The 19,494-nt window shown below is 38.6% G+C and overlaps 2 protein-coding genes and 1 pseudogene across 2 annotated transcripts; all 3 read right to left on the minus strand.

Annotated features, from left to right (window-relative positions):
• Positions 1-10,218: 10,218 nt before the first annotated feature.
• On the minus strand, positions 10,219-11,706 carry LOC146723661 (uncharacterized). Its single transcript, XM_085481367.1, has one exon. The coding sequence runs from the start codon at positions 11,704-11,706 to the stop codon at positions 10,219-10,221; it is 1,488 nt and encodes a 495-aa protein (XP_085337493.1).
• A 1,191-nt stretch (positions 11,707-12,897) lies between these two features.
• On the minus strand, positions 12,898-13,704 carry LOC114942696 (uncharacterized). The gene has a single exon (XM_029318117.2). The coding sequence runs from the start codon at positions 13,702-13,704 to the stop codon at positions 12,898-12,900; it is 807 nt and encodes a 268-aa protein (XP_029173950.2).
• A 1,859-nt stretch (positions 13,705-15,563) lies between these two features.
• On the minus strand, positions 15,564-19,494 carry LOC146723662 (uncharacterized; annotated as a pseudogene).

Here is a 19,494-nt window from a genome sequence, read left to right on the forward strand (position 1 = left end):
GAAATGTCATGAAGCCTAGGTCAAATTAGAAACTTATTGCACTTGTTTTAATGCAGCGCTTACAGCAGCTTTTATAAAGCGCCAGAGCAGCCGATATTTTATTTTGGCGCTTACGGCAACTTTTATACAGCGCCATTATTTAATCTGTTCTAAGAACAATATGTATGCCCCTTGTGCTTCTTTGGGCCATTTTTTCTTGAACACTTCCATATCATTAGAGTAATACCATTCCGATTTTGTGTCAGCTCTTAACATACATGTGTAGTGACCACGATTCATTTCTTCACCTTCGTGAAATATAGCGCTTATTACCTTGTACTTTTTTTTATTAATCGTGATATTACTCGTCGGCACGGCGTTAATCCGATTGTTGATAATTTTTTTAGAAGCACCGTTTATCGTTTCCCATTTAGAAAATTCTACATTAATCAAACTTTGTAGAGTGACACCTTTTTTCCTTTTTAATGTCGAATGTATAGGTAATATTAGCAAACTACTGCTTTCCTGCTTAGTTACATTGTAATTACATTTGACATTCGAGCAACATGTTACGTGCTTTAATTCGAGTTCTAATACATCATTGATGTCGGAATACGTCGACATTAGAGCCGTAAAAAATTCCGAAACATCTTGTTGTGTTCGTTCTTCGAAGCGTTTTCCGACAGATCTTCTAACCGCTTGAATGTTGCAATATTTACGTTCACCATACGCGCAGATAGCATCAGTCAATGCATTCAATGCTTTATTTTTCAGTATTTGTTGCCTAATACGTACGCAATGAAACGCACATTGTAATATTACATTAGCGTAACACGAAACAGCATCGTTATTGCAAAGGCCATATATTTTCCACGTAACTATACTTTCTGGTTCCTCACAATCATAATTCTGCACATCATCAATGATATTAGGGATAGCCCATCGACGATCGTACATTTTCACAACCTTTTTCTCGGACGGATTGATTTGTGGCAGTTCAGATTTGAATATAGATCTCAGTCAATTATATTCTACAATGGCTCTCGAGTTTGCTTTAACTGATGCTGGATTGAAATTTATCAAATGTAGGCCTTCCAATTTACTTACTCGTGACAAACCTACATAGGCTTGACCATCACTAAATACAGTCATTCCTAAATCCATCATTGCATTGTTACATGTAATTCCTTGACTTTTGTGTATAGTTATTCCATAACTGAGAGACAATGGAAATTGTTTCCGATGTACCACTAATTTGTGGAATACTTCAAATTTAATATCTACTTTCGTTATTGCGATTTCTTTGTTATCCGAAATAACTATTTTGATGGAATCAATACGATTGCCGTCAGCAGAGCGATTAACCTAACGCGAAAATCATTTAATTATTTTTTTCGTTCAAGTACATTTAACAGCAAAAACTGCATATACGTAGGTATGTATTTAACTCTACTGCCATTACTTGAAACAAATACATTATTCGACATTAACAAATTGGAACTCTGGAATTACGAGTAATTATTTTTCATTGTACAGACTAGGTTTAAATTTTTGAAGACCTTCTTTTGAACATGGCTTGACCTTTTCATTTTTATGATTTTTTGGAGATAGGGTGAGAGAGGACGAATGAGGGTAAGAGAAGACGAGATAGGCGAAAGAGGGTGAAAGAGGACGAAATTGGGTGAAAGAGGGCGAAAGAGGACGAAAGAGGACGAAAGAGGGTGAAAGAGGACGAAAGAGGGTGAAAGAGGGTGAGAGAGAATGAAAGAGAGTGAAAGAGGACGAAAGAGGGTGAGAGAGGGCGAAAGAGGGTGAGAAGAATAAAAGAGGTTTAGAGAGGACGAAAGAGAGTGAAAGAGGACGAAAGAGGGTGAGAGGGAATGAAAGAGAGTGAAAGAAGACGAAACAGGGTGAAAGAGGGTGAGAGGGAATGAAAGAGGGTGAGAGAGAATGAAAGAGGGTGAAAGAGGACGAAAGAGGGTGAAAGAGGACGAAAGAGGGTGAAAGAGGGTGAAAGAGGGTGAGAGAGGACGAAAGAGGGTGAGGTAGGACGAAAGAGGGTGATGAAAGAGGACGAAAGAGGGTGAGAGGACGAAAGAGGGTTGAAAGAGGACGAAAGAGGGTGAAAGAGGACGAAAGAGAGTGAAAGAGGACAAAAGGGGGTAAGAGGGAATGAAAGAGGGTGAAAGAGGGTGAGAGGGAATGAAAGAGAGTGAGAGAGGACGAAAGAGGGTGAAAGAGGCGAAAAATGGTGAAAGAGGACGAAAGAGGGTGAAAGAGGACGAAAGAGGGTTGAAAGAGGACGAAAGAAGATGAAAGAGGGCGAAAGAGGGTGAAAGAGGACGAAAGAGGGTGAAAGAGGGTGAAAGAGGACGAAAGAGAGTGAAAGAGGGTGAGAGAGGACGAAAGAGGGTGAAAGAGGCGAAAAAGGGGTGGAAGTAGGGGTGGGGTGGGGGTGGGGGCGGGATGTGGGAGGGAACGGGTTGGGTGGAAGTTGAGGGAGGTGTGAGTGAAAGGTGAGAAGAGATTTATATATATATATAATCCTGATGACGTCAGCGGACGCGGACAGAGAAGAAGAAGAAGACGACGTTACTTCATTTTTCATGAAAAACGTCACTTTTTGACCGCTTGTATCTCCAGAACGGCTTGACCGATTTTATTTTTTCTTGGCTCAAATTACTCGTGGCGATGCCGCCTTTCAGGTTATATTACGTGCAATTCAAAATTTTTTATATTTTAGTAGTTCTACACCCCCAAAGAATGGACTTTGATGGTGCAGAATAAGGAGACTTGTAGTGTCTTTTAAGGTCTTTTAGGGTTTGAACATGGCCGGAGACACTACCGCGTCTCCTAATATAACGTGCATGTTACATGTAACATATACGGTAATTTCTCACTCATAGATGTAACATTTGTAATATGACATATGTATGTTATTTATATATTGTAATCACATCCCAGATAGCATCGATATTGTAGGATGCCGAAAGATAATCTTTCGCTAAGTCACTATTCTATCTAGGATATAATTACAATAAATAATAGAATCCATAAGTGGGAAATTACAACTAACGTGTATGTTACATGTTACATGCACGTTAATTACGTGTTATATAGCAATTATAATGTTGTTTGCTAGGCAGTTGCTTCTTGAAAATTACATACGTCTTTTGCAACTGTGTTTTCTTTGCACTTATTGATTGGTCTCATTATTCCGTGCATAAAAAGTATAAATGTATAACAAAAATTGAATGTTTTACAAGATATTGTCAATTTTATAAATTTACTTCAAACCTTTTTAACTCAATAAATACATCAAAAAATATTTTATTAGTGTTTTGTAAAATTCTCGAGATAAGCTACAAAAATATCTAATAAAAATAGGGGGTTTCGTTTAATAAAAGTTGACCTTGAAATGACCTCTAAATTTGACCTCTACGTCAAAGTCAAGGTCATCATAAAATATCTTATTTTCCCTAGAAACAATTTTTATATATAACAATATAAAATTATATAGAAATATATAAAATTATACATATAATTGCAAAATTATATATGAAATATGTCTATATATAATTAGATAAAAGAGCTTTTTATATACATATAATTGTATAAATTTATATATATATATATATATATATATATAAAATAAATAAGTATTCACATATATAAATATATATAATGTTTCATATATAACTTGACATGAGATTATACATAAACTTTATAATTTATATATAAATAAATTTAATTATATATAAAATGAACATATTTCACATATAATTATGTATAATTATATAATTATTTAGATATAATTATATATAAAAAATTTTTCCCGAGTTAAACCTTGCAATTTTTATATTTTATTCATAAGACCACTATTTCTTGGACATAATTGACCGTTGCCGGACTTTTAAACCACCTTATATACAGGGTGAGCCATTTGAATCTATCACCCCAAATATTTCCGTTCCCTTGCATTTTACAAGAAAATGTTTCAGATAAAAGTTATGTGGTTTCGAGGGGGACATAAGATGGTGTCAATAAGTTGACCTCGAATAGTTGCTTAAAGGTCACATGAAGGTCACCTTCAATATGTTAAATGGAACTGCCTATTTTTTATTGCATATTCTTGTAGCTTATCTCGAGACGTTTCCAAAACACTAAAAACAAATGTATTTTCGTTAAGTATTTTTCGAGTTGTGAGGCTTGAAAGCTACAGTGTTCTGTAACGTTCTGTTTGTTAAGTAGTTTCCGAGTTGTGAGTCATCTGAATAGTCAGAACATCTGAAGGTCATCAGATATGTGGCTGTTTTAAAAATTTCAAGATGGCGGACAAAAGTTTTAGTCAACCGATTTTCACCAAATTAAGTTTACGAGGGTTTTTGGGGTTGCTGGTCACGAATCTGAAGTCAGATTTACAAAATTCAAAATGGCGGTTCCAAGATGGCAAACAATTTCAATTGGATGGTGCGCCAGCACCAAATTTAATTGCGGCTAAAACTTTCGTCCGCCATCTTGGAACCGCCATCTTGGAACCACCATCTTGGAACCGCTATTTTGAATTTTGCAAATCTGACCTCGAATTCGTGAGCAGCAACCCTAACGATGCGCGACTAGTTCATGTAGCTCTTCCGCTAGGTTGCTATGACCATGACTACATATCATCCTGCAATCAAAAAGCAGACGTGAATGCTTAAATAGCAACGATATCTCCGCTTATTTGTATCTATTGAGAAATCAATACTTTTAGAACTCAAATAATTACCTATCTTTAATATGGCAGCCTACCCACCAAACGAAATCGTGGACATGATTAAAATATTGGGGGAATGTAGGAATAATTTTTCGAGAGCTGAACGTCTGTATGCTCAACGTTATCCTGATAGACGGCATCCAACTAGGGTAACCATTAAAACCCTTACGCAGAGAGCAAGTGATGGGTCTATGGTTCGCCGATCACGACATCATGAATATGATGTTAATGATAATCGTGTTATAACCATTTTAGCGAAAATTTATCGCGATCGTCATATTAGCACTCGTCAAATCGAAAGAAGAAATTGGCATACCTCAGCGAACAGTTGCGAGAATATTAAAGGCGAGAAGATTTCATGCATATCACATTACGTTGACACAACGTTTGAATTTTAATGATTATTTACTTCGTGTAAATTTTTGTGAATGGGCTCTGCAAATGATCCAACAAGATGGAAACTTTTTCCGGTACGTACTCTTTTCGGATGAGGCAACTTTCAGTAGCAATGGAACTTTAAATAAACATAATTGTCACTACTGGTCCGATGAAAATCCCCATTGGTTTCATTCAATTAATTTTCAAAATCGTTGGTCTTTAATGGTCTGGTATGGCATCGTAAATGGCTATTTAATAGGTCCTTATTTTTTTGAAGAAAACGTTAACGGACAAAACTTTTTGCAGTTTCTTCGAGACGATTTACCGGTACTATTGGAAGATGTTGATTTATTCACCAGAGAACGGATGTGGCTTCAATTGGATGGTGCGCCAGCACATTATTCAAATATTGTAAGAAATTATTTGAATAACCGATACAATGGTAGGTGGATTGGGAGATTGGGCGCAGTCGCGTGGTCTCCTCGTTCGCCAGATCTAACTTCTCCCGATTTTTTCTTGTGGGGAATGCTGAAAAATATCGAAATTTTCGTCTATAGCGAAAAACCAACAACCAAGGAGAATATGAAGGAACGTATTCGGACTGCTTGTGCCGCAATATCTCAAGAAATTCTTTTGAGAACAGTCACATCATTCAGAAGGCGTATCGACCTATGCATTCAAGAAAATGGACGTAATTTCGAACATTTAATTCGCTAAATAAAGCACCCCGATAGTGAAAGGCAAGAGGACTCACGTAAATAAAGCACCCCGATAGTGAGAGGCAAGGGGACTCACGTAAATAAAGCACCCCAAAGGGAACAAAAAACTACCACGTCCACGCCGTTGTTCCTGGGTAGTGCTAAGAGTAGTAATTTCTATTAATTTCGGCTAAAAATTTCGTCCGTCATTTTGGAACCGCCATTTTGAATTTTGTAAATCTGACTTCAGATTCGTGACCAGCAACCCCAAAAACCCTCGTAAACTTAATTTGGTGAAAATCGGTTGACTAAAACTTTTGTCCGCCATCTTGAAATTTTTAAAACAGCCACATATCTGATGACCTTCAGATGTTCTGACTATTCAGATGACTCACAACTCGGAAACTACTTAACGAACAGAACGTTACAGAACACTGTAGCTTTCAAGCCTCACAACTCGAAAAATACTTAACGAAAATACATTTGTTTTTAGTGTTTTGGAAACGTCCCGAGATAAGCTACAAGAATATGCAATAAAAAATAGGCAGTTCCATTTAACATATTAAAGGTGACCTTCATGTGACCTTTAAGCAACTATTCGAGGTCAACTTATTGACACCATCTTATGTCCCCCTCGAAACCATATAACTTTTATCTAAAACATTTTCTTGTAAAATGCAAGGGAACGGAAATATTTGGGGTGATAGATTCAAAATGGCTCACCCTGTATATATATATATATATATGGTAGATTGTATATTTCCTTTGAAAAATACATGAAAATATGTATATATCATCAAAATATATAAAAAAGCAATATTGAAATTGTGTTCAACTATGTCATAAAGAGACACACTTATATGTATGTTTTATTGTCATTGACACGCTTAGATGCGTGTGCGAGATAGTTCGACAGTAAAAATATATTATGTTGTCTGATTTCAATATGTTGAACACACTAAAATGGCTTTTTGACATATATGGATTATTATCGATAATAGCGGAATTAAAATTGTCGGTAATTATCGACAATTTTAGTTCCACTCAAATGAGAGCGCTAACCCGTCGGAGTTCGGCCAACGCTCCGGCATTCCCCTTAAAAACAAAATACTGCATCATTGGTGGAAGAGCACCGGTAAGATCTCGTATCTTAAAATGCGGGCGATGCGCACGGTACAGAGGTATCAGAGTTCAACAATTAATGGGTCAGCTTCCAACAACTCGAGTTGTCCCAGCAAGACCTTTCCAAAATACAGGACTCGATTATGCCGGTCTAGTGATGCTGAAGACTTGGAGAGGAAAAACGGCACGTACCTATAAAGGCTATCTAGCAGTGTCTTACAACGTCGGCTATCCATTTAGAAGTTGTTATTGATTACACAACAGATGCCTTTATAGCCGCATATATATACGCTTTATCGGAAGAAGGGGAATCTGCGCCACTCTCCAATCTGATTGTGGGACAAATTTCGTGGGAGCTGATGCAAAATTAAAGTGTCTTTACGACTCATCCTTAAAAGAATTGCGAGAACTTGCTTCGATCTTCGCAAAAGATAATACTAAATGGATATTTAATACTCCATCAGTCCCTACTTCGGAGGCAAGTGGGAGGCGGCAGTAAAATCTACAAAATACCACCTCCGACGAGTGTTGAAGGATGACGTTATGACCTTCGAGGAGTTAACTACAACAGTGCTCGGAATTAATTGCTCTTTTCGAGCCGATTACGAGCGACGTCGCGGGTCCCTCTACTACCATTGAGGCTCGACGGCCGAGTCGTCGTCACTTCGGGCAATGCTATATCTCAGGAGCGTCGCTAAACATGCTAAGTTGTACCTTCCGCCAAATCGTCATTATTATTACATAATTTATATTTTTGTTAAATAATAACTGAATATTAATATTTTTATTATTAATGTAATTATAAATGTAATCTATATTGTTCATAGATACATGTATATATTAAAATTAATTGATAAAAGGCTCGTATAAATTAACGAAATTAAAAGAAATAAATATTGTAGGCCAACTAGACGAGCAAAATTACATAAGATATAAAGATTTATTAATAATTAAATTCTCATTCCATTAGAAAAACAATATACAACGTAAACGTTTCGACTGCACTACAGTCTTCTTCAATACATAAAACTCAAATATTAAAATACGAAGTTAACGATTCTTCGCTGATAAACAATGGATAAGTAGGATGATTGGTCTGAGATTCCAAGTTTTGCGACATTTAATCTCTCTACTTTGACATTTGTTATTTAGACTCTGCAACACACATTTGAAATTTCGAGAAGAAGAACTTGTTAAAACGATAATGTAGTGTGAAAGATTTTTCAATTTTCTCTAATATTAATTAATTCGCGTAAAATCTCCACAGCATGATTAAATGTCGCAAAACTTGGAATCTCAGACCAATCGTCTTATCCATTGTTCATCAGCGAAGAATCGTTAACTTTGTATTTTAATATTTGAGTTTTATGTGTTGAAGAAAACTGTAGTGCAAACCGAAACGTTTACGTTGTATATTGTCTCTCTAATGGAATGAGAATTTAATTATTAATAAATCTTTATATCTTATGTAATTTTGCTCGTTTAGTTGGCCTACAATATTTATTTCTTTTAAATACATGTATATATATTGTATACGTATATATATTATAGATTACATTTATAATTATATTAATAATAGAAATAATATAAATATTAAAAATAATATTTAATAATTATAATCTTGACAACAATAGTTTTCCACATCACCCGTGAGGTACTATTGCAGATGCGTTTTTTTATAGTGGTTTCCCCAGTAGGCCTATTCCACTGAAAATAATAAAAAGTGCGGTGGCTTGGCAGAAAAACAATATTATGAAAAAATAGAAAAAAAATAATTAAAAAGTAAGAATTTTATTTAGATCTTCTGGGTCGTTTACACGATTCTACTAGGAATGAAATATCCACAAATTTTAGAAGAATTAATCCGCATCAGCGAGGATAATGAAAATAGAAAACAAAACTAATGTGTCAACTAATGTGATCCGACACGTTGTTCTCTATTTTCTTAACGCGTAGTGACTAAGATTCTTGCTAACAGTCAACATCTATTTATTTTGTGCTAACTTCTGTCAGTTTTACATTGTTCATCAAAACAATGGTTAATATTGTCGGTAGTTTGCAGCGAAGTTGAATTACTGTATTAATTTGGTATGTAACATATTTTTGGTTTTTGAATGTATAATTATTTGTAGCGATAAAGTGTATTAAACGTATAATTATTTTTATGTAACTTTTTATAGATTTACTTGAAAAGGGCTGCAATGACAGCCGAAACGTTGTATTTTAACTAATTATTTATAATAAATTATTGCTAGTCTGGTCGACTTTTAACTTTGAGGAGAGTTTTTTATCTTTATATTTTGCTGAACATTGTTCTTGTAAGAAAAGGAAGATATCTTTTCTCAATGCAAAGAACTTTTCTAAACATTTTCCTGCACTGAGCCACCAAACTTTGCAATGCAGAGGCACATCTGTATATGTTGCGTTATGTTCCTCGAGAAAGAGTTGAAATTTCCGATGAGATAGGAATTTATGACTGCCTTTAATTGTATTAACAATTTTTGTGACGGTTTGCATGGCATTGCATAATTTCACAACTTTCCCACATAACGCTTCTTGATGTATAATACAATGTATAACAGGATATTTAATATAAAACTAAATCGTAAGAAGGCGTGAAGAGCTAAACGCGGATATTGCTATGGAAACATGCACAAGGCACATATTACTCTTGATGTACTAACCAAGACTTTGAAAATTGAAATAATCTCTTACTTGAGATTTTATTTCAAAAACCCCTTGACCCCCTATCAAAATAAATAATTAAATGCGAGAGAATAATATAGATCCGAAAGTCGCTGAATCGGGAATCAAACCCGAAACCTTTCGCTTGCCGGGCGACTGCTCTTCCAACTGAGCTATTCAGACCCTTCGATTCTATACCTTTCTCTGCTTACATATACTCTATATAGCCTCTATATAGCTCGGTTTCGAATTTTTTGCGATTAAATTTGAAATCGCATACGACGCTGTCACAGCTTTTACTGAAGGTGTAGTATTTTCCGTATAATCCTTGGAACTACAACCTTCTTGATAAACTAATTTTAAACCTTCAATTAAATTATGTTTCTCCTCGTCCACATTGCAAATATTTATTAAAGTGTTTAACTTTATAATGTCTTTGAAGATTAAATTTTTTCATAACATTTGGTTGATAACCACACAGAAGACAGGTGGTTTTATTATAGTAGTAGTAGTAGTAAATAGTAAGTGAGTGGTTCCATGACTTGGCCCCCGACGGCACCTAGATCTGGCGAGATCCATTGTGTCTCCTCACTCTTGTCTTTAAACTGGGTGATGTGTACTCAGCCCAGAGTTCTCCACTAGGCTTATGAGTTCCACCACCCTTGTTTTGTCTAATTCTTGAGATTTAAGAAAACTTTGTCCCCAGATCCTGAATCTCTTTCTAGCCAGAGCCGGACATTGGCACAGAATATGTATGCTGTCCTCTTTTTCCTCCCCGCATAGTCGACACTCCTTCCTGTCTGCAAGTCTGATATTGAATAGGTGGGCTTTGAGTATTGGTGAATGTCCTGTCAGCAGTCCTATCCCTATCCTCAATTTCTGCCTATTCAGTGTAAGTAGTTCTTTGGTTCTGTTACCATTTATGTCTTTCATCAGGAATTTAGCCTGTCGGCAGGATTTCAGATTATCCCACCTGGCCTTATGTAGTTTGTCTATACTGTCCCTGATGAAGTTCTTGCCCATCGTAAAGAGCACTCCCATCTCCCGACTATCTGGTGCTTTGCTAGCCCCTTCTCTAGCCAGTGAGTCTGCTATTTCGTTTCCCGGTATGCCCTGATGCCCGGGTACCCAGACTAACGTTACTTTGTTTTTTCTGCACAGCTCCTCCAGCGCCAGCATGCAGTCCCATACCAAGTATGACTCGGTGGTCGCACCCGCCAACGCCAGAAGGGCTGCCCTACTGTCCGTGCAGATATATATTTTCCTGCAATTTGTTCCCTTGGTTAGGTTCAGTTCGGCACATCTGAGGATGGCGAGCATCTTTGCCATAAAGACCGTGCAGTCGCCTCCCATTGGAATACTCTCCCTATGGTTTTCCCCAGGTTCATATACTCCTGCTCCAAAGCAATTGTTTATGCCTGACCCGTCCGTGAACCACATGTCCACCTTTGTGTCCATGATCCCGCCCGGTTTCAGCCACTCGTTTCTATCAGGTATCCATAATTTAAAATGTTTTACCAGTTGATACTTTCTTGTGGTTCTGTCTTGTTTTCCCTCAATAGGGTACTTTTGGAGAAGACTTAGCCTGGTGTGTCCCAGTCCTGTGTTTCTCCATTCACCCTGACATTTCAGGCGGTATGCCGTGGTATTGGCTGATTTTATCACGGCCAAGCCTATTGGCGTAACACTGAGTGCTATTTCAAGCGCCTCTGTGGGTGTGGTTCTTATGGCCCCTACTGCAGCCCTTAGGTAGTTACCTTGCAGGCTTCTAAGTAGTTTCTCCACCTCCCCTTTATTTATTCTCGTCCACCAGACGACTGACGCGTATAGCAGCCGCGGCAGCAGGACCGCCCTGTACAGCCATAATGCTGCACCAGCGCTGATGCCCCACGACTTGCTCATTGCCCTTCTGCACATCCACATGGATGCATAGAACTTTTTCCTTTGCTCTATGAGATGTTTTCCCCAGCTAAGCTTAGGATTTAGAATCAGTCCCAAGTATTTCACCGAGTCTGTAAACGGTATTTCCTTTCCCCAGAGTTTTAACGTCTCTATGGGTTCAGGTTTATATTTTCTGGTGAAGACCATAATATTTGTCTTGCTCGGATTAACCGTTAGACCTCTGTTCTCACACCAGTTTTGCACAATCCTTAATTAAGGTATCCTTTGCTTGGTCCCTTAGTGTGTTGAGAAATGGTCCTCTAACCACAATGGCCACGTCATCAGCATAGCCAAAGGTCGAGAAACCTTTCCTCTGTAGCTCCTTTAGCAGGTCGTCTATCACTAGACACCACAACAGAGGAGATAAAACTCCCCCCTGTGGGCAGCCTCTCGTTGGTTTTCCTTTGATGGAGATATCTTGGCACTCCACCGTCAAGCATCTGTCCACTAGCATGTCTTCTATCCAGTCCACCAGTGGTTCTTGTACTCCATGTCTGATCAGTGCTTTCCCTACCACCTCGTGTGAAGTGCTATCGAAAGCGCCCTCGATGTCCAGGAAGATTCCAATCGCATAGCCTTTTGCCTCCAGCTGACTCTCAACTTTGCCTATCAGGTGATGTAGGGCGGTTTCGGTAGACCTGCCCTCCCTGTAAGCGTACTGAGAGTCGGCTAGAGGTTGTTGTATTAGAGAGTTGGACTTGAGAAATCTGTCCACCAGTCTCTCTAAGGTCTTCAATACGAAGGACATAAGGCTAATTGGTCTATAGTCCTTTGCCCTGACGTGACCGTTCTTGCCAGGTTTAGGTATAAAAACCACCTTGGTTTCTCTCCACTTCTGGGGGACATGTCTGAGGGCAATACTTGTCCTGTAGATTTTTGTCATTGGGCCTAACAAGCTGCTCAGCCCTTTCTGCAGCAGGATCGGGTATATTCCATCAGGTCCTGGAGCCTTTAAAGGCTCGAAGGAACCGACCGCCCACTCCACTGCTTGCGGATAGACCACTTTAGCTGCCAGTCCCCATGCCCTTGATTTGTGCACGGTCATGGGTCTCTGCCTGTTGTTGTTGTCTGCTGAGTCCTCCCTAAAGCCTGGGAAATGGATTTCCATGAGGTGCCGTAGGGTCTCCTCCGCAGTTTCTGTGTACCCTCCATTGGGAAGCTTAAGGCAGCCCCATTGTGTTTGGTTTTCCTTCCAGAGTATTCTACTCAGTCTAGATGCTTCAGGAGCACTCTCTATACTTGAGCAAAAACTTCTCCATCCTTTCCTTTTAGCTTTTACTATGGCCTTTTTGTAAATTCTCTGAGATTTCCTGTACTCCTCCCAGGTTCTCGGTGTATTTACATTTCATTTGTGTGGAATCTAGTGGGTGTTTCCTTGAGTCGACTCCTAAGGTCTTCCTCGTACCCCCTCCAATTTGTTTTCCTAGGATTTCTCTTCCATAACCCTTGGCTCTGTACTTGCTCCATGGTGAAACGGACCTGCCTGTGGTCTGATCCTGAGGGCTCATCAGAGACTCTCCATCCCATCAACAGGTCCAATATTCCGCCAGAGCATATGGTTATATCTATCACTTCTTGTCTTCTAGAGTCCATGAAGGTAGATTCTGTTCCTCTATTCAGGATGTGTAGCTCCATACCTACCACAAAGTTGAATAGGCTCTCACCCCTGGGATTTATGTCGGTGCTCCCCCACACCAGATGGTGCGAGTTGGCATCGCATCCCAGGAGTATTTCTAGCCCTTTCTGCCTTGCATAAGTCGTGAGTTTAATCACGTTTTCATGTGGGGGCAGGTTTTCCAAATCGTAGGGCATGTACACTGACCCTATAATTAGATCCCTGACTATTCCACCGGTCGTCTTTATTTTCAGTCTGATGGCAACAAAGTCGCCATCGCTAAATTGTGGCAGTAGACAGGCGTCTATTCCTTTCGCTATAATGCACGCTCTCGGTCGGTCCGTGTTTCCGGTCCAGAATAGTTTTCCACAGCTGCCAAGTCCTTTTATATGTCCCTTGATGATCCATGGTTCCTGTATTAAAAATATGTATTTACTTGTGTGCATCACTGCTGCGCACCTGGCTAGTACAGCCGAGGCGCATTTGCTGTGATGCAAGTTAATCTGCGTAAAGTGAATCCGGTCCGCCATATTTATGCTGACGGGTCCGGTGATTTCTCCTTTGCGCCTTCCTTACTGCTTTCTCCAGCAGGCAACCTGATCGTTGCCTGCCCAAGTCCACAGTAGGGTTTAAAATTGAGAGCTCTTAACGCCCTCAAAGCCCCATCCCCAACAAGGGCAGCGAAGTGGGTGCTCGTGGCGTCCCTGCTTTCGCTACCCTTCGCGATCACCCAGTCCGGTGACTGGATGCCTACGTTCTGCCTGTCAAGTAGCTCCAACGCTTCCTTGACAGGTATTGTGGGATCCTCTACGTGCACTACAATTCGGTGTCTCTTAGGGAGCTCATCGACCCGCAGTGCACGCAGTTCGATCCCATTGATCTTAATTTCTGAGGTTAGGCTTCTAAGCCACTCCTCAGTTTCCCTATTTGTGCAGTTAAAGACAACTGCCCCATCCCTATCCGAGGTGCCTCTAAAAGTAGGCGCTTTGGTACCCCTTGCTAAGCAAAGGATACGCCTCCTGACCGTTTCTTTCAAAAGCGATGCCTCGTTTTTTTCCAGTCTTTTGTCAGGGTACGCCAAAAGAACCAGGGCAACCCTTACAAGACCGGAGGTCAATTGGGCAAAAGTCCTTTGGTCAGTTACGACTTTCGGCCTTTTGCCCAACTGAGTGTTACTGGCAGGGCTGGGTGTGCTATGCTCCGATCTGAGTCGCTTTACCGCCCCAGAAGAAGCTCGCTCCCCCGTCCTTGGAGTAACTGTCGAAACAGATGTCAGTTCCGAGGTAGGCTTTGCAGCTTCCCCCTTCGCCTCCATCTGCTTCTGTTTTCTATAGCGTCGCCTTGCCGCTCCGCTATAACGAACCCTAGCATTTGGTGGCTGGGCCTTATTTGGCTCCGCCCCCGAATTGCTCGGGCTTTCTCCTCCAGGTCGTTCGTCATCTAAGGTGGCCACGCCCTGTAGGACTTCCGAAAAGTTATCATTCTGGCTTGTACTCATATTTGTTCCCACGAGTACCGCGGCCGCGCGGTTTCACCTGGGCAGAGCCGCGAATGCCCAGGGCTTGGCTCGATACTCTCGAAGGTCGCCCGGTATCCGAGAGGCACCATTAGCGACGTAACTCCCCTTACGCCATGCAGCCCTCAGCACGGTTGCACACACTTTAGCTTGGGGAGGTTCCGCTTTGTCCGGCGCACACGGTTGCCATCTCCTGAGCGAGCGGCCCCCGCGCGCCCCCTCAAGCTCCTCCACCCGTCCCAGCAGCCGGACGAGCCAGGGGGGCCCAGGCTAGTCGGTCACACCTCTGAACGGGTGATATCCTTCCGCCCCAGACCCCCCCACCCCATCAGCCGCGGGACTTCGTCAAGGTGGGAACCCATCGGGGGGTGGTTTTATTATAAATGGAAGCAAAAAAAATTCCCTCCAATGTCTTATTAAAATTTGGCACGTACCTTTGCTGACTTTGCTCCATTCTTGTAATAAAGTAATTGTCGAGGCCTAGAAAAAATCCAGAGAAAATCTTGCCTTTTAAATCGCCCTTTAAATATGACTCACACTCAAGCATCTCGCTGAGTGAGACTCGCTGAACTGCTGGTAAGAGATTGTCAAAAAACAAATGAAGACGAACAATTATCTCTTTATTTGTTTCTGTGTGTGAATTATCTCTTTAGTTGTTTCCGAGGTGTGATTTTCTACAAAATTGTGCAACGTACAGCAAACAAGAATGATTTAAGGAGAAAATGTATAAGCACAATCTTATTTTTTGCATAAAATCCTCCATTTGGTTTTTAATCGACCAAATGCCAAATGCACCGAAATTTGCGCAGAGTTCAAATATACATTAAAAGACTCTTCTTCTGCTGATAATGAGCCTGAATAACCTTTAATAAGTCATGGTAACATAGGATAAGCCTGGTCACCTACAATCATATATGGTATATCCATACCATCAATGTTTTTAGATGTCTAAAATTCATAAAATATTTTATATTAATATTACATAAAAATATAATCAAACTCATTATTAAATCAAACAAAAAAATTTCATCACTAACAACTCTGTACTCGGCACAACTCGCTGCACACTATCGGACTATCGAACTGTCGATTTGTGAATACCCATCACTAACAACTCTGTACTCGGCACAATTCGCTAATTTATACAGAGCTATTGCGACCTGTTTTTCGACAGATAAAGGCTGTCTGGATACTAAGAAAAGAGGCTTGGGTTCTAATTCAGTTTGAACAATGTCACAAAGCGTTGTGAAAGTTTTTTTCGACATTCGAAAAGTGGTCAGCCAATCTGACAGAGTGAAATAATCTCCTACGATTCTTTGCCAAAAATCATTACTTCTCTCTTTGGTTCACATTCTTCTTTGGCATTGAATACTATCTAAAATAAGAGTCGGTGATTTAGGATTAGTCATTTGACTTCATTGCACAAGCAATTCATTCCTCTGTTGAAGGCATAATTTTCTTAATTTTATCCTCATATGTTTCATTATATGGTATTCTTGAGACGTTTTCTTCTGGCTTCTTGCTGCACATTTAAAATTTCGAATAATGTTATATATAACGCTAGAATTTGTTCTCTCTCCATTATTTTTATAAAATTGATCGATTCACAAAAGAAGAAGTAGACTTGTCACTCCACCGAAAACATTAGACTTTATCTAGACTAAAAACCTAACTTAATCTGTTTTGAGATAGATCGGTGTAAACAGGGAGGTATCAAATGTTTAGTCCGCACCAACTTGATACGCGTATCAACTGATTTAACAGTGTAAAAGGGGGTCATTGTAATATTGCATGGGAATTGCGAATTGTTTTCGCAATATTACTGCAAGATTGCGGCAACGGCTGGATGGTCGCTTTTGTAAAATTGCAATGAAACATTATAGCAACATTGCAATGTAATGTATTTGAAAAAATGCAACGTTGCCGCAACTATATAATAATATTACTTTTTTTTTATTTTGCTGGCAAAATTTCGCTTTTGTGATTTTTTAAAAATATATTTAAGGCTCCTGAGTACTCGCCGTGAAACTCTGAATTGACGGTGGCGACATAAGAGTAAAAGCACTACGGTAGGAATAAGAACTATATGCAACGACTTATCATTGATCATACAATTGCATGGTAATAATTAACTCATGTGGTAAGTCGTTGTATACAATTTTTGATTGTCGTCATTGTCTCCAACTGAAAAATAAAATCTGAGTTTCATGTATTGGTGTTTATATTACTTTTCTACGTATTATTGAAAAAAAACCAAAATAATATTTTTAATATATATATATATATGTGTATATATATATGTACATATGTATATACATATATATAATTAATATATATATATATATATATATTGTAACCGTGGATTTATTTTAGTCCGTCGGATCGATAATGATCCGAGAAATAGGGCCGATGTAAGTGGCCGACAGTACACCTTCGGCGCGGAAAGCGGGAAATTCGCGTAGATACCGAAAATTATGTTTAATTGGGCGCCAGGCGCAAGATTCACGCCACTCTGAAAATTTACAAATCGACCTTTACCTACCCATTAGAGAATTGATAATTTGAACTCTAACAGCAAGATATAAATGCACCCATATGTATATATGGGTAATTTGCACGATTTGTATTTTTATGTATATTTGTCTATGACTATATATATCTTTTTTTGTCGTTTATAAATTTCACTGCGCTCAACGCAGAATGCAAGTAGATGAGTAGAATTGTACATACATTTCATTTGTCTATGATAGACTACACTCAGCGCAGAATGCATTTTAATATTAATCACTGCGCCCAGCGCAGAAAATGCATTTTGATAGGTAATCACTGCGCTCAGCGCAGAATGCATTTTGATAGAAATTACTGCGGCTAGTGCAGAATATATTTTGATATTATTTTCTACTCCAATGCTTATGTGCCTTTTTCAACATAATTTGTTTATTTTCACATAATAATCTATTTTTTTATCTTTTTTTCTCCATCATTTTTTGTCTTTTTGCTTCAGTTATATAATCTGGGTCTCCAATTGTCATATTTCTTTCCAGTCTTGGATCAAGTAATTCTGGTAAAACACAGTCTTCATAAAATTGCACTAGTTTAGTAACTATATTTTTAGACCAGAAACTATCATCACGTATAATTTTTTCCATTTTTAATCCAAATGGTGTCCATAATGCAAAGATGCAATACTCTCGCTGTGTAATATGTAATTGTCCTTGTATTTGACAATAGTAAACGTGACTGCGTTTCATTTCTTTATCTTTTCCATTCTTATGTAACGATTGCAGATTTGACATATTTGCTGTAATCGCATCTTCTGATGTTAAAAATTGTGCTGCAAAAGGACATTTTATTTCTACAATTCCATCATCTCCTATTAATCCATCTGGCGAAGCGCCTAAAAATGGTATTTCGGAATCTCTAAATAACCCGTAACGTTGAATATTAATATTTAGTGCACTTTTGGTACTTTTGCGTGTAATACCCTCGTATTTTGTTCCGTGTTGCACTGCTTCCACATTCAAATATTGTGGATATATGATTGATTTTACTCTTAATACACACAAGAAATACTTTTTCTCATTTTACATATGTATCCAAAGTGAGAAGCGGTTATTATTTTTGTGCGATAATATCGCCAAATGCCGCTTGCTACTTGCTCATTAGTTTCTTCTTCTATTGTTACTCGTTTTAATTGCCAATCTCGTAGCATATGCATATGTTGCGCTTTTCTCAATTTTATTTCGGCTAATGTTGCATCAGGTTTATCAGCCTGCGGCCCATAACCTTTGTCAGCTACTGTACATTTTACATAACGTTGCGGTGTTGATCGTTTTCTAGTGTCACGTGCACTTCTTTTTTCTCATTTTCCAAATGCACTGCTATTTCCCCTGGTTTTGTTCTAAAAACATTACTTAAATGACTTATAGGCTTGCCAGTGTTAAATGCGACTGCTGCAGCATTACAACGCGTTTCATACGATCCTCTTAGACCATAATTAACTCTTTTTCCATCAATACATTTTGCTATTACAGAGTTAAAAGTTTCTACTCTGTTATTCTCTTCATTTTGCAATAAACTTTTGGCATTCCAACTTACATATTTTAATGCATTTTGTAACTTTTCATATAATCCACTTCTTTTTAATTCTGGAATATAATTTTCTTCATTTTCTTTTTGCGATCCATCGCAGAAGTATCCTATTCTTGCACATTCATTGTGTTCGCCAAAAACGTGATTTATTACATTATCCAGGTCTATTTATAGAGCCTTAATCTTTTCTTGCATTGTGCTCTCCTCTTCCAAACAATACTCTACAGCTTTCGTTACAGCTGTTCTAATTCGAAGTATCCGATTACCAATACATTTCTTACTTTGCCAAAACGTCCTTTTGTCTTTGCTATTTCTTTTATTTTTGATGCCAAGTTGCGCAACAAATAATTTCTGCATTCAATTTTTTCTATAAAAATATTAGAATATGGATTTGCTTGTATTATTTTTTTATATACACTACTATCTTCGTTTGCTATAAATGTGGAATAAATTAGTCCGCGCTTTTCTATACGCTTGTCTTAAACCCTTCTACAATCGCTTTTGATTCTATGCTTGTTGAACTGCAATCTCTACCCCAATTTTTGTAGCATTTATGATTTGTAGGCTCTTTTTCAAGTTTTTCTGCTTTAACACAAACTACACAATATTTATTTTTTACAGACATGTGCAGCACTTTGCCTGTTCGCGCACTAATTATTGTGCCTAAGCCTGATAAAGAGTCATACCGTCCTGTTCTGTATGATCTTTTCAT

This window comes from Nylanderia fulva, unplaced genomic scaffold (genome assembly GCF_048542155.1).
Source record: "Nylanderia fulva isolate GAGA-0341 unplaced genomic scaffold, ASM4854215v1 Scaffold178, whole genome shotgun sequence".
Taxonomy (NCBI): domain Eukaryota; kingdom Metazoa; phylum Arthropoda; class Insecta; order Hymenoptera; family Formicidae; genus Nylanderia; species Nylanderia fulva.

What these genes read in the sequence shown, in the direction of transcription:
- LOC146723661 (XM_085481367.1), bottom strand. Translation starts at nt 11,706, where the DNA reads ATGGTCTTCACCAGAAAATATAAACCTGAACCCATAGAGACGTTAAAA.
- LOC114942696 (XM_029318117.2), bottom strand. Translation starts at nt 13,704, where the DNA reads ATGGCGGACCGGATTCACTTTACGCAGATTAACTTGCATCACAGCAAA.